The 15,332-nt window shown below is 36.4% G+C and overlaps 1 protein-coding gene across 1 annotated transcript; it reads right to left on the bottom strand.

The window, feature by feature from the left end:
• Positions 1 to 8,571: 8,571 nt before the first annotated feature.
• On the bottom strand, positions 8,572 to 9,528 carry LOC110133418 (olfactory receptor 4K2). Its single transcript, XM_020887310.2, has one exon. It carries the CDS (start codon positions 9,526 to 9,528, stop codon positions 8,572 to 8,574), a length of 957 nt encoding a protein of 318 aa, XP_020742969.2.
• Between the last annotated feature and the right edge of the window lie 5,804 nt (positions 9,529 to 15,332).

Below are 15,332 nucleotides of genomic sequence, written 5' to 3'. Positions count from 1 at the left end.
TCTTTTTCTTATTCCCAAAGGCACAGGGTTCTATTTTTGTTGTTGTTGTTGAGGGGGAAGGGGGTTGGGGAAGGGAAGACTATTTATCATTTCATATTTTATTGAATTGTAATTAGATAAAGCATTGTATAATAAAAGAATTTCTGGTATTTATTGAGACTCTAAGGCCCACATGTTAATTACATTTTTGTAAATGGTACAGGAATTCCTGGAAAGGCACACATTCTTTAGTTTTCAGGTGTTAGTGTTTTGTAGATGAATCTTTGCAGATTTTTTCCCACAACAATTGTTAGAGGACCAGTTGATTTGTAAGTTATTGAGAAAGTATTTTTAAACAGCAGCTTGGATTAAGAAAATCTTCATAGTTTTTGGAAATTAAGAAAAAGCTGAGAAGTAGGCATTTTTATTAATGCTTATATTACCATTCTTGTTTTGCTGTTGTTGGAAAGTGATTTATAAAGAAAATGGAGGCATTGCTATGTGAATTAGAAGTGCTGACTAGTACATTCAGTGGCAGAAGGTAACCTTTTTCCTCTTAAAGCAGACATTTTTAGAGTGCAGTCAGGTTAGAACATTAATGTGAATCAATGTTTCAAAGTTTATTTCATTATGAAACATTTTTACTACAAATGAGCAAAAAAATGAACTGTCAGTCCAAGAGGTCAAAACTGTACTGTGGATAGGTTACCTTATATAATTAGTCAGAAATAGTTATCCCCTAGACCAATGGTCCCCAATCTTTTTGGCACCAGGAACTGATCTCGTGGAAGACAATTTTTCCCCAAAGAGGGGTTGGGGATGGTTTCAGGATGATTCAAATGCATTACATTTATTGTGCACTTTATTTTTATTGTCCTGAAGAAGGGAAAGGCAACCCACTCCAGTATTCTTGCCTGGAAAATTTCATGGACAGAGGATCCTGGCAGGCCAGAGCCATGGGGTCACAGAGAATCAGACGCGAATGAGAGACTTTCATTCACTCAGTCACTTATTTCTATTGTAGTTACATCAGCTCCACCTCAGATCATCAGGCATTATCCAGAGTTTGGAGACTCCTGCCCTAAATCGCAGATAAAGGAGTAGTGATCTGGTTCAGGGAAAACCCTGAGTCTGTATCAGGGTTTTTCTCCTCTTTCTTTTTGGGTGTGGGTGCTTTACTAATGAGATTCAGGTAAAACAGGCACAGAGAAAAGTCAGTCTCTGCCTTACTTGAGCTAGGTCAGAATATATTCACCTATTTCCTTTCTTTTCTTTTAGAGCCAAGAAAAGCCTTGTAGTCTCTTTGCACAAAAACTATTTTAATTGCTACAGTGCAGACTTATTTTTCTTCATTTGTGAAAGCCTGCATGAAATGAGAGATAGGGACACCAGATCCAAAAGGACCCCAGGATCCAAAAAGGACCTCTATTGATGAGAATAAGTTCTCAAGGGCTTCTGGGGTGAAGTTCTGTTTTTGATCTGAGAAGTAGTTATAATGGTGAGTGCCTTATATTTCATTAGCGTATGCATTTGTTGAATTTTTTTACCTTGGTTTCACTGTATATTAAAAAGGTTATGGTGATGAAAAATGAATATCAGTATGACAGACATTATTGATTGACTTGGCCTTCAATCCATCCTCCTCCAGGATGTTTTCTGTTGGAAAAAATATTTGAAATCTATAAACTGCTGTTTTTAGCGAAGGTTTTCTGTGCAATTTAGGTTTTACCAATTAGATGCACAAACATGAGCTTTAGAAGGCAGGCTTGAGGCAGATGGCAGTACCAATGTAATCACTGCTGGTGAGCAAGATGATGAGATGCAAGAGAGAAGTAATTGTGGCAGCCTGACCTGTATTCTAGTGACTTTGCACTAGCTTCATGGGTGTTGAGGATAGTGAGGCAGTGGCAGTAGCATCAAGGATTGAAGCTTTTGACCTTCAAATCTCACTACTTGGGTCTATTCTGGGACTCAACAACACTAGTAGCAACCCCCAAGTCCTACTTCTCTAGCTGTTCCAGTGGTTTGGTAAACATCTGATGCAGTGATATGCTGGGCTGGATGAAACACAAGCTGGAATCAAGATTGCTGGGGGAAATATCAATAACCTCAGATATGTAGGTGATACCACTTTTATGGCAGAAAGTGAAGAGGAACTGAAGAGCCTCTTGATGAAAGTGAAAGAAGAGGGTGAAAAAGTTGGCTTAAAATTCAACGTTCAAAAACTAAGATCATGGCACCCAGTCCCATCACTTCATGGCAAATAGATGCAGAACAATGGAAAGAGTGAGAGACTTTATTTTGGGGGGCTCCAAAATCACTGCAGATGGTGACTATAGCCATGAAATTAAAAGACATTTGCTTCTTAGAAGAAAAGCTATGACCAAAATAGACAGCATATTAAAAAGCAGAGACATTACTTTGCTGACAAAAGTCCATCTAATCAAAGCTATGGTTTTTCCAGTAGTCATGTATGGATGTGAGAGTTGGACTCTTAAGAAAGCTGAGCACTGAAGAATTGATGCTTTTGAACTGTGGTGTTGGAGAAGACTCTTGAGAGTCCCTTGGACTGCAAGGAGAGAGATCCAGCCAGTCCATCCTAAAGGAAATCAGGCCTGAATATTCATTGGAAGGACTATGCACCTAAAACTCCAGTACTTTGGCCACCTGATGTGAAGAACTGACTCATTGGAAAAGACCCTGATGCTTGGCAAGATTGAAGGCAGGAGGAAAAAGGGATGACAGAAGATGAGATGGTTGGATAGCCTCACTGACTCGATGTACATGAGTGTGAGCAATCTCCGGGAGTTTGTGATGAACAGGGAGGGATGCCTGGCGTGCTGCAGTCCATGAGGTCGCAAAAAGTCGGACACAACTGGGTGACTGAACTGAACTGAATGCAGTGATCCACAACCTTTTGGGCACTAGGGACTGATTTCATGGAAGACAGTTTTTCCACAGATCTGGTTGGGGAGTCGGGGGTAGTTCGTGTGGTAATGCAAGCTATAGGAAGCAATGGGGAGCAGTGGTTTTTGTTTTCTTCACTGAAGGCTAAGCAATATCATTATACCAGACAAGATGTAAAAGTTAATAGATAGATATTTAACTGGATTGAAACAAATTTGTAAGTGTGCTTTCAAGCCCTAGTATTTTCAGTCTAAGATACACTTTCTCCTTTCAGTTTCCTTTGGTGGGTGGTGGAAGATGAAAAGGGAAAAATTATACTTTTATTGATGGCTTCAGTCTTAGCACAATTCTAAGGCAAAAAAAAAAAACATGTCAGGCAAATCAGTGATAGGCTAGAGATTAGTAGCCATAAAAAGGCTACTAGAGATAGGAAAAAAACTGGAACCTCTAGGCCTAAATATTTTCTTTAATAACAAAGTAAATTTTAAAGAGATAGTAAATGTAAATCTCCCTACGCTAGCAATGCAACTTACCAGAGTGAAATATAAAACACAAACATGATACTTCAGTACATTCTATTAATAGATGTTGGGATTCGTGTATGTGTGTATGTATATATGTTTGCATTTAACAAAAAATCAGAAAGAAGCAGATAAAATGTCAACTAGATTATACCAGCAACCATACAGATTGCATCAACCCATGATCCATGTCACAGTTCCAAACTTATTTGGATGTTGGTTCTTCTGACTCCGTCATAAGTTGTGCATATTTTCCTCATGGTATAACTAATAGCATTGAACATAATTCACAATAAGAAGTACACTGATCTTTATAAATTAATCATCATTACTGGAGCACATGAAAAAGACTGTCAAATTGCTCAGTGGATTTTATTGGCATCTGAGAGTAAACTGCCAGAGTAAAATATAAAAATGCAAGAAGTTCACATGAATTAGATTTACATGACTGCTTTTTCCTCCTTGTTTCCCATCTGGATACATGCATCCAAAAATAACCAAGTAAAATAGTAATAAGGAAAACATGGGAAGAAATTAGGATTATTTCAATTTCCTCGTCAGTTTTGCTTTAAGTGTTTTGTTTAAAAGCTCATTTGAAAAAAAAAAAAGCTCATTTGAAAAGCAAGTTTATTTTGCTTTTCATTGTTTTTGGTCACTGTTTAAGTTTGGAAACACATTTACAAAGAGTATAAACATGTTGAAATGATAGCATCTACCAAGACCTTCTTCTACTTGGCACCAGAGTCCAGTAATCACATTATCCCATGTCTTTATCAATGTAGAAAAATTCTCCACATAAACGCAAGTTCATATACAAGTTATACTTATCTAAGTTAGTATTCACTAATCTGTGCATTTATCTATGTCTTCACCTTAATAATACAGAGGACCAAACATCACCTTTCTTATTCCGGCCATAATTGTGGTGAAAATACAGTCTAAAATTAATTATTTAATAATTATGCATTGTAAAGAAGCAATCACAAAGTAGTTAAACAACAATTTAGAAGTTCTCTTGATTCACAAAAATTATCAGCAGCGAGAAAAACATGTTTCTAGAGGTTTAAATTAATATAAGAACCAGTGTAGTTTTCTAGTGGAAGTTACTTTTAATTTTCCTAGTTAATTAATACACATTAATTTTATGCAAATATATACAAACATAAGGAGCTTCCCTGGTAGCTCAGTGGTAAAGAATCCACATGCCAATACAGGAGATGTGGGTTCAATCCCTGGGTCGGGAAGATTTACTGAAGGAGGAAATGGCAACCCACTCCAGTATTCTTGCCTGGGAAATCCCAGGGACAGAGGAGCCTGGCAGGCCACAGTCCATGGGGTCGCAAAGAGTCAGACACAACTTAGCAACTGAACAACAATAACAATACAGACACAAATATTTTAAATTTATAAAATAAAAATTTACTTATCAAATTAAACATGTCAATTGTTAGCTCAGTAAAGTACCAAGTTCCTTAAAAATACCCAGAATTGTTTAGAATTATACTTTAAGAACAAGTATTGAATGCATATTATGTGCTTTATATGAATAACTTCCTTTATCCCTTCAAAAACTCTGTGATGTAGGTACCATTACCATGTCCTTTCATAGATGCAGAAACTGAGGCAAAGGTACATTAGGTATCTTGCCCAAGTTTATAGCACGAACAAGCAGTATAGCAGGCTTTTAACCCTGGTAGAAACATGCCCAAGTCCAAATTTTTATAGAAGTCTAACTTCTACACTCAGGGTAGATCCGGGTTCTGCAGAGCCGAAAGTTTAGGTAACATAAGGTGACTTCTATAAGAAAAAAAGAGTCAAAATTATGAACAAGTTGTTGCTGGGATCCATTCCAGAGCTTTTGAAGAAATGCATGCAGAGGAGGGGTCTAAACCTTAGCCTTCAACGTAAATCCACCATCATCACACTGTATAATATTTTGAAATGTTCCTCAAATATTTTTGGAAGTATATAAAGTGTATATCATTTATGGATTTTATTGTCATTATGTACATCCAATTCCTTCGTGTATTACAATTTACATTTTGTCATTTCATCTAGACCTGACTTTTACAGTTTTTTTTTTCACCTGCATTTGATAATATTGCTTACTTGTACTAAACAGCTTCTTACAATTTTTTAAGAACTCATAGGTTTGGTATGGCCAAGCTTCCCGAACACCTAAGGGAATATGAAGTTGTTTGTCAACATACTCTTGTAAATTCTCCATCTCCCGATGTTCCCTCAAATGTGTTACTGGAAATTCAGATCATTTAAAGCTATCGTCAATCTGGTATGTTTATACTAGCTGGTATCTCTTCATCTAGCATGCTTTATGAAACATTATTTCTGCCTTTAGATGCCCTAGTGGCAAATGGCACCATCTTTCCTGTTTTAGGAGCCTGTGGCCACTAGATTGTATTTACCCTTGGTTAAAGGGTGTCAGCAGCGTGTTGAGGAGACATGGCGATAAAATAATCGAGCTGTGGCTCCTAATGAAGATTTTAGTGTTTATGTAATGTGTAGAAGTATCTTGTATGATGACTCCTCATGCTGAGCCATCAGAGAAAGTGGTAGTTCTCTTTATATATGGAAGTTTTCCAGAGGCTATCTATGGTCCTTTTCATTCTCAGCTAGAAAATAATATCAATCCAACTACTCAATCTCATTATTGACTTGCCTTACAGAGTTATCTGTTGATGAGTTATACTGTTGAGAGTTTGGCAAATACCCTTGGGTTTTAGAATTATCCACATAAGCACTGAAGATTGATGACATCCCTTTAAAAAGACTCCACAGTTTTATCTTGCAAAAAGCACTTCATTTAAAAACATAATTCCTGTTCAAATAAAGATATTATTTGAAAGCATTACTTGGAGCATTTCTAAAACAACAGATATCTATATAAATGAGTTCCTTAATCCTGAACATATTTGTACATGTAACTGAAACAGAAAATTTATGCATACAACCAGAATTTGTCCATCTCTATCCTTATTTATTTTTTTGGGCTCCAAAATCACTGCAGGTGGTGACTGCAGCCATGAAATTAAAAGACGCTTACTCCTTGGGAGGAAAGTTATGACCAATCTAGATAGCATATTAAAAAGCAGAGACATTACTTTGCCAACAAAGGTCCATCTGGTCAAGGCTATGGTTTTTCCAGTGGTCATGTATGGTTGTGAGGGTTGGACTGTGAAGAAAGCTGAGCGCCGAAAAATTGATGCTTTTGAACTGTGGTGTTGGAGAAGACTCTTGAGAGTCCCTTGGACTGCAAGGAGATCCAACCAGTCCATCCTAAAGGAGGTCAGTCCTGGGTGTTCATTGGAAGGACTGATGCTGAAGCTGAAACTCCAATACTTTGGCCACCTCATGCGAAGAGTTGACTCATTGGAAAAGACCCTGATGCTGGGAGGGATTGGGAGCAGGAGGAGAAGGGGACGACCGAGGATGAGATGGCTGGATGGCATCACTGACTCGATGGTCATGGGTTTGGGTAGACTCCGGGAGTTGGTGATGGACAGGGAGGCCTGGCGTGCTGCGATTCATGGGGTCACAAAGAGTCGGACATGACTGAGCGACTGAACTGAACTGATCCGTATTTCAAATAGAATTATGCTATTATTCTGCAGCAATAGACACAGTTTATTCTTGTGTTAATACTGCAGATGATTTATTCAATAGTTTCAAAAATGCCTAGTTTAAACACAATATCACACTTTCAAACTGTAAGCATCCCTTTGTTTAATACTTTAATTAATAAAATAAAAAACAGACACTAAGAAAGAAAAACATATTTCTCATCATTTGGCTTAAAATGAAAAGTTAAGAATTTTATTTTCTTAAATTCTCTCTTGTTAATGGCATTTAATGCATATGTAATTCTTGGTTTTCTCTGTTTAATAATGCCAGGAAAGAATAACAACTTGATATTTATTAAACACTGTGGTGGCAAATACAAATTGTATTTGCAAATACAAATTATAAAATATATTTGACACCATATTTTATAAGTATAATTTAGTAAATTCCAAATAACAGTTAATTCTTTAAGATTTGCCGTCAACTAAGCCAATGATTTGCAAAGTAAAGCGTCCAGGAGATGGCAGTCTTTCAATGCCTGCATTTCCAGTATCTACCAGCAGGTGGTAGTGATAACCTTGTGTACCTTCAATCTAATTTTGAGCCTAGCACTTACTTAAAAGTATTAGAAAAAAAACTTTCCTAACAGAAATACACTTATTACATTGACATTGTATAACTAATCACAAATTTCTTATTTTTGCATGCAAATATTAAGAGGAAGAAATAATTTAACAAAAGTGTAAAACAATATAATACTTCAAAGAAAAGCATAAACTTTCCATTAATTCAGTGTCATGTACTGTATCTTTCATTTCATTCTAGTTTTAACTTTCTAGGCATTAAACTGACATTAGGGTCTGTATTAAGCAAAGTGTGGTGTTTGAAACTCATTTCATAATATCTTCTACTCACAGAATTTTCTAGCCTCTTTTTTCAGTCTGTGTTATCAGAAGGAGTTATCATGAATGTGTTTCTTATTAGCTAAAAGTGAGTGTCTACTTATAGCACTCACTTTGGACTTCATCAAAATTTATAATGAAACATACTCAGACTTTCTTTAATAGAACTCACAAATTTGTTTAAATGTTAAGTAGTAATGTCAGGAATGTGCATAGATAATCATTGCTTATTGATCAGAGGTTACTCCTATACCAGTATTGAATTTATAAGGCTTACAGAAATTCACTAATTTGTCATACTTTAGAGTTCTCTGAGTAGCTCAGTTGTTAGTTGTATGTAAATGTCATTATCTTCTAGTTAGCCTTTGATTAATACTTCTCATTTTCTATTCCTCTTCCAATGAATAGAATGCTAATATTGAATTTCCTAACTGAAACAATCACTCTTAACATTTTTATAGATATTCTTTGCTTCTGGAAAAATTTGCTTCTGTCAGCTTGCTTTTCTGAAATTTAAAATGTATTTAAAATACATGTATGAGGATAGTTTTAACATGAACTTGTGATTTCACAAATTTTGGCAATTTCAAGTTGATAATAACTTGAGAAATAAAAGCCTAACGTGTGCTGTGTGCACAAAAAATGTGGCAATTAATACCCAGGAATAAAACTAGATGTTAAAACTAAAAACAATGCAATGGAGTTGCCTTGTTAGAATTTAGAAGCTTATTCTTCAGTTTCCTCATGGCTGTTTTCACTTCCTGGTTTCTCAAAGTATAGATTACTGGGTTCAGAATGGGAGTAAAGATGGTATAAAACACAGATAGAATCTTGTCTATCAGGAAACTGCTTGGTGGCCACATATAGATGAAGATGCAGGGGCCAAAGAACATGAAGACAACAATGAAATGAGCTGTGCAGGTAGAAAGAACCTTAGATGTTCCTTTTGAAGCATGATTTCTGATAGTTACCAAGACAATAACATAAGAACTGAATAGAAGAATAAAGCAGGACAAGGCAATGATGCCACTTGTTGAGATCATAAAGAGGCCCAGGACATAAGTATTTACACATGCTAGTTGGAACACCACAGGAAGGTCACAGAAAAAGCTATCTACCTCATTGGGACCACAGAATGGCAATGTGAGAGCGAATATGACCTGGCTCATGGAATGCATGACTCCTACAACCCAGGAGACCACCACAAAGGCAACACACAGCTGGGGACTTATGATTGAAGCATAGTGGAGAGGCTTGCATATTGCAATATACCTATCAAAAGACATAGCCATTAGTAAAATAATCTCAGTGCCAGTAAAAAGGTGTAGAAAAAATATCTGGGTGATGCAACCATCAAAGGAGATGGTTTTGTGTCCACTGAGGTAGTCTGTGATCATCTTAGGGGTTGCAAAGGAAGCGAGAGACATATCAATGATGGAAAGGTTGGTGAGCAGGAAGTACATGGGGAAGTGCAGATGAGAGTCAGCTATCACTGTGATGACTATGAGGCTATTACCCACCATTGTTGCCACATAAAACAGCGAAAACACCACAAAGAAAAATGTCTGTAGTTTCCAGGATTTAGAGAGTCCTAGCAAAACAAAATCAGAAACTGTAGACTCGTTCACCACATCCATCATCCTGACTGATAGTTGGAAACCTGAATCAAAGAAAAAGAAAAAAAATTCAAGAGAAAATATGATTCTATTGAAGCGAAGGCTCTATTTCCCAGATTCATTTTCATAGACTTTGTTTCCTCTAGGAAAACTTATCTTTAGTATTCTTTCCACCTTCATTGGGTATATTGATTTGAAAGGTAGGATACTAGGGCTTGTGGTGAAATACCACTTAAGTCATAGATGTTGAAAATAGCACTTTCCTTCTTAGTGCTAGTGGAAATCCAGATGAGATTAGCCTGTGTAATTTTAAAGATAAAAACTCACATTAAGGAAGCACTTACTCTGGCCTGACTGTGTGTTAAATGCACACATACACACACAGAGGTTTAGTCATTTAGAAACTTATCCATACTGAAAGTATGGATTTCCATAAGGTTATCCATTGTGAAAGAACATTAAAAATTATGTCGCATATAAGTGACATGAGCTCTTAAGCAACGTTATGGACAGACTTAAGTTGACAGTTGCAAAACTCATAAATTTATAGAGAATTATTAACATATTTATGGATAAAATTCATCTGATTGAGACCCACCAGAAACACAGAGAAAATTATTTTGTTGATATTTACCCAAACTAAGAAGTTTTATAAAGTCAGCAAAAACAAGACTGAGAGCTGACTGTCACTCAGATCATGAACTACTTATTGCCAAATTCAGACTTAAATTGAAGAAAGTAGGGAAAACCACTAGACCATTCAGGTATGACCTAAATCAAATCCCTTATGATTATACAGTGGAAGTGAGAAATAGATTCAAGGGATTAGATCTGATAGAGTGCCTGAAGAATTATGGATGGAGGTTCATGACATTGTACAGAAGGCAGTGATCAAGACCACCTCCAAGAAAAAGAAATGCAAAAGGCAAAATGGTTGTCTGAGGAAGCAATTACAAATAGCTGTGAAAAAAAGAGAAGCAAAAGGCAAAGGAGAAAAGAAAATATATACTCATTTGAATGCAGAGTTCCAAAGAACAGTAAGAGAGATAAGAAAGCCTTCCTCAGTGATCAATGCAAAGAAATAGAGGAAAACAATAGAATGGGAAAGACTAGAGATCTCTTCAAGAAAATTAGAGATATCGAGGGAACATTCCATGCAAAGACGGGCACAATAAAGGACAGAAATAGTACGGACCTAACAGAAGCAGAAGTTATTAAGAAGATGTGGCAAGAATACACAGATGAACTATACAAAAAAAGGTCTTCATGACCCAGATAATCATGATGGTATGATCACTCACCTAGAGCCAGACAGCCTGGAATTTAAAGTGAAGTGAGCCTTAGGAAGCATTCTATCAACAAAGCTAGTGGAGGTGATGGAATTCCAGTTGAGCTATTTCAAAACCTAGAAGATGCTGTGAAAATGCTGCACTCAATATGCCAGCAAATTTGGAAAACTCAGCAGTGGCCACGGAACTGGAAAAGGTCAGTTTTCATTCCAGTCCCAAAGAAAGGCAATGCCAAAGAATGCTCAAACTACTGCACAATTGCACTCATCTCACGTGCTAGCAAAGTAATACTCAAAATTCTCCAAAACAGGATTCAATTGTATGTGAACCACGAACTTCCAGATGTTCAAGCTGAATTTACAAAAGGCAGAGGAACCAGAGGTCAAATTGCCAACATCTGCTAGATCATGAAAAAGCAACAGAGTTCCAGAAAAACATCTACTTCTGTTTTATTGACTATGCCAAAGCCTTGGACTGTGTGGATCACAACAAACTGTGGAAAATTCTGAAAGAGATGGGCATACCAGACCACCTGACCTGCCTCTTGAGAAACCTGTATGCAGATCAGGAAGCAACAGTTATAACTGGACATGGAACAACAGAGTGGTTCCAAATAGGGAAAGAAGTACATCAAGGCTGTATATTGTCACCCTGCTTATTTAACTTATATGCAGAGTACATCATGAGAAAACCTGGACTGGATGAAGCACAAGCTGGAATCAAGATTGCTAGAAGAAACATCAATAACCTAAGATATTCAGATGACACCACCCTTATGGCAGAAAGAGAGGAAGAACTAAACAGCCTCTTGATGAAAGTGAAAAGTTGGCTTAAAGCTCAACATTCAGAAAACTAAGATCATGGCATCTGGTCCCATCACTTCATGGGAAACAGATGGGGAAACAGTGGAAACAGTGACAGACTTTATTTTGGGAGGCTCCAAAATCACTGCAGATGGTGACTATAGCCATGAAATTAAAAGATGCTTACTCCTTGGAAGAAAAGTTATGACGAACCTAGACAGCATATTAAAAAGCAGAGACATTACTTTGCCAACAAAAGTCCATCAAGTCAAGGCTATGGTTTTTCCAATAGTCATGTATGGATGTGAGAGTTGGACTATAAAGATAGCTGAGCACCAAAGAACAGATGCTTTTGAACTGTGGTGTTGGAGAAGACTCTTAGGAGTCCCTTGGACAGCAAGGAGATCCAACCAGTCCATCCTAAAGGAAATCAGGCCTGAATATTCATTGGAAGGACTGATGCAGCTGAAACTCCAATACTTTGGCCACCTGATGTGAAGAACTGACCCATTTGAAAAGACTCTGATGCTGGGAAAGATTGAAGGCAGGAGGAGAAGGGGACAACAGAGGACGAGACAGTTGGATGGCATCACCGACTCGATGGACATGAGTTTGAGCAAGCTCCAGGGTGGTGATGAACAGGGAAGCCTGACATGCTGCAGCCTATGGGGTCACAAAGAGTGACTGAACTGAACAGAACTGAACAAGACTGAGTATCAAGTATATTGCAATATAGCCATTACCCCAAAGAAAGGCATTTAACTGCTTCTCTATTTCTCTTTTTCCTTAAATAGGAGTATGTTCCTCCTACAAATATTTGTGATTACATGATTACATGACTTAAAATTTTGCCTTGTCTTCTAAAGGATATGTCATATCACTTCTATGGGAATAAGCCTTAAGGCTTAGTCCCACTTCTGTTTGAATTCTCCTTTCATATATGCCAACATATATGGCAAACTGTTTTAATGATCTAACCCTCCAGAATTAGAAGGTGGAAGTAGGAAAGACACACACAAAAAAGAAAAGAGCACTTTTGCTTACCAGATCTCTAGCAGAATCAGGGCTTTATAGTATACACAGTGTTGAGTAGGCTCTGACAGAGAATGTAGAGGAGTCAGTTTTAAATATAAATAAATGACCTAGGTGAATCATTAGCTGTGTAGCAGCTGTAGATAAAATGGATGTTGTAGGGACTTGGGAATTGACCAAGAAATCATATTTCAATGGGATCTTTTAAACAACAAAAGTGGTATGATTTAGTTCACAACAGGAAGATATATTAATTTTCTCATGGGGATTTACAATGATTGTTTTTACCTGGACCTGAGAGATTCAGGGGATGGAAGTTGGAAAAGTCAACATTTAGAAGGTAGAAGGAGATGCCAACAAATTTTAATGAGCACTCTTGATTATCTAACCTCGTTCTAGAGACCATGGGAGAATAAAATCCAAGAACATTTATTTCTGCTTTAAGTAATGTATAATTTTTTGGAGTTACTGAACACTCATATATAAAACAATTTGTGAAACAGTGCAGTCAAATATATCAAGTTTTCAACCAATTCTTAGAGATAAAGAGTGAACTGGATTTTAGATAAGGGAAAAATTGCGGTGTGCTTAATCAATCAAGAATATGTTCTTACAGAAGAAATATCATGAACGTGACCTATAATGAAAACTAAAATTTTATTTGGTAAGGGAAAAAAGTATGTGGGAAATGAAATAGTGGAACTTATTTGCAGAAACAAGATATTCAGTTAGCAGTTTAGAAGAATAAGAATGCCACTCTAAAATATGATTTGTTGTAAAAGATGATAAAGGCTCATTGTAAGACTATAGGAAGAGTTATGGTGACTTGAAATCAATATTTTGTAAGGATTTATACAGATGATTTGAGAAGAGAAAATTTGAAGGCAGGAAATTATTAAATTAAGTAATTCTACTTAGTTTATCTCTTCAGAGACCCTCCATTGCTGTAAGAAGAGCATAATTCCTGTTTTGTTTTTTTCTTAACCAAAGCCTTGGAAACATGACTTATTTATTCAACATAATATGGGCAGAAGTTTTGTGCCACATGTGCCATATTTGAGCAGAAGCTTTAAGATTCAATGCATAATTCCCCTATTGCTCTTTATCCATCTTCCTGGATCCAAGGATGAAGAGATGATGGGAACCAGACTGTGCTCATAGATAAAAAGACACAATTCTGTGAACGAGTTCATTATCTCCTAATTGTTGTATACATTTAACATCATGCTAATCATTATCCCAGCAGGCTTAAATTGATTTTAAAATTAATACGAAATTTCAAATAACCTAAGATCACAGAAACAATGTGAACAGAACAAATTTGTTAGGGTCACAAAATCTGTTTTCAACACTTATTATAAAACTATAGTAATCATTAGAGTATTGTGTTTGCCTAAAAAATAGATGCATGGAACAGAGTTAAAATTAAATTTAATTAAAATTAAAATTAAAATTCCAGAAGAATTTCACATATATGATAACTGATTTTCAAAAAAGGTACCAAAATAATTTGATAGGAAAGAAGAGCCCTTTTAACAAAAGACTCTTTAACAATTATTCTTTGTTCCAGTGGCTCAGTGATAAAGGACCTGCCTGCAATGCAAGAGACACAGGGGATGCAGGTTGGATCCCTGGATCGGGAAGATCCCCTGGAGCAGGGCATGGCAACCCACTCCAGCATTCTTGCCTAGAGAATCTCATGGACAGAGGAGCCTGGTGGGCTACAGTCTATAGGGTTGCAAAGCGTCAGACACGACTGAAGAAACTAAGCATGCATGCACATCTATATGGAAAGTAAATAAATAACTTCAATCCTTGTCTGTAACCTTATGCAAAAAGTATTTTGAAATATTTCCAGTAAATTAATAAGAAAAAATTTCAATAGGGAAAAAATAGGCCAAAAAAAAAAAAAAGCTAAATAAGTAATTCCTAGAATAAATTACACCTAATAACAAATAAACTTATGAAAAATATTTAACCTCATTAATGGCCATGGAACTGCATATTAAAATAAAAATCAATGCCATTTTTGCTCATCAAATTGATCAAAATTTAGAAGAATATTTAGGTATATTTGGTATTATGGATGGGGCTTCCCAGGTGGTGCTAGTGGTAAAGAAACTACCTGCCAATACAGAAGACATAAGAGATGGGGGTTTGATCTCTGGGTGGGGAAGATCCCCTGAAGGAGGGCATGGCAACCCACTTCAGTATTCTTGCTTAGAGAATCCCCATGGACAGAGGATCCTGGCAGGCTATCGTCCATAGTATCACAAAGAGTCAGATCTGGCTGAAGCAACTTAGCACACATGCATATCATTGATGAATGTATAAACTGCAGTGTTAAAAACAAACAAACCCAATATCTTGGCAATAACTTCTAAAATTAAAGTATAGTTTTCTTCAATGTCATTTGACTCATAAATCTTTCTTTTGAGAATCAATTCATGGAAATAAAAGCAGTGATCCTTTAAACTATGAAAAAAATATTTATTTTAGCAGAGTAAGCAGTGGGAAAAATAAGGGGAAAAAATCTGATTACCTATTAGTAAAGGAATTATATAAGTTACAGAATACCCTTACATTAAAAGATACAGCTGTCATGAAAAGAAATACTTGAATTTGAATACACTACAATGTCTACAATAAACCATCAAATGAAAAGCAAACTGGTTGGTCATGTGTATTATATGATCTTAAGTTT

Source organism: Odocoileus virginianus, chromosome 6 (genome assembly GCF_023699985.2).
Source record: "Odocoileus virginianus isolate 20LAN1187 ecotype Illinois chromosome 6, Ovbor_1.2, whole genome shotgun sequence".
Lineage (NCBI taxonomy): Eukaryota > Metazoa > Chordata > Mammalia > Artiodactyla > Cervidae > Odocoileus > Odocoileus virginianus.
Note: the sequence above shows the minus strand (reverse complement) of the source record. Positions and strands in the feature narration are given on the sequence as shown.

Excerpts from the sequence above, each read along its gene's own strand:
- LOC110133418 (XM_020887310.2), bottom strand. The coding sequence starts at position 9,528 with ATGATGGATGTGGTGAACGAGTCTACAGTTTCTGATTTTGTTTTGCTA.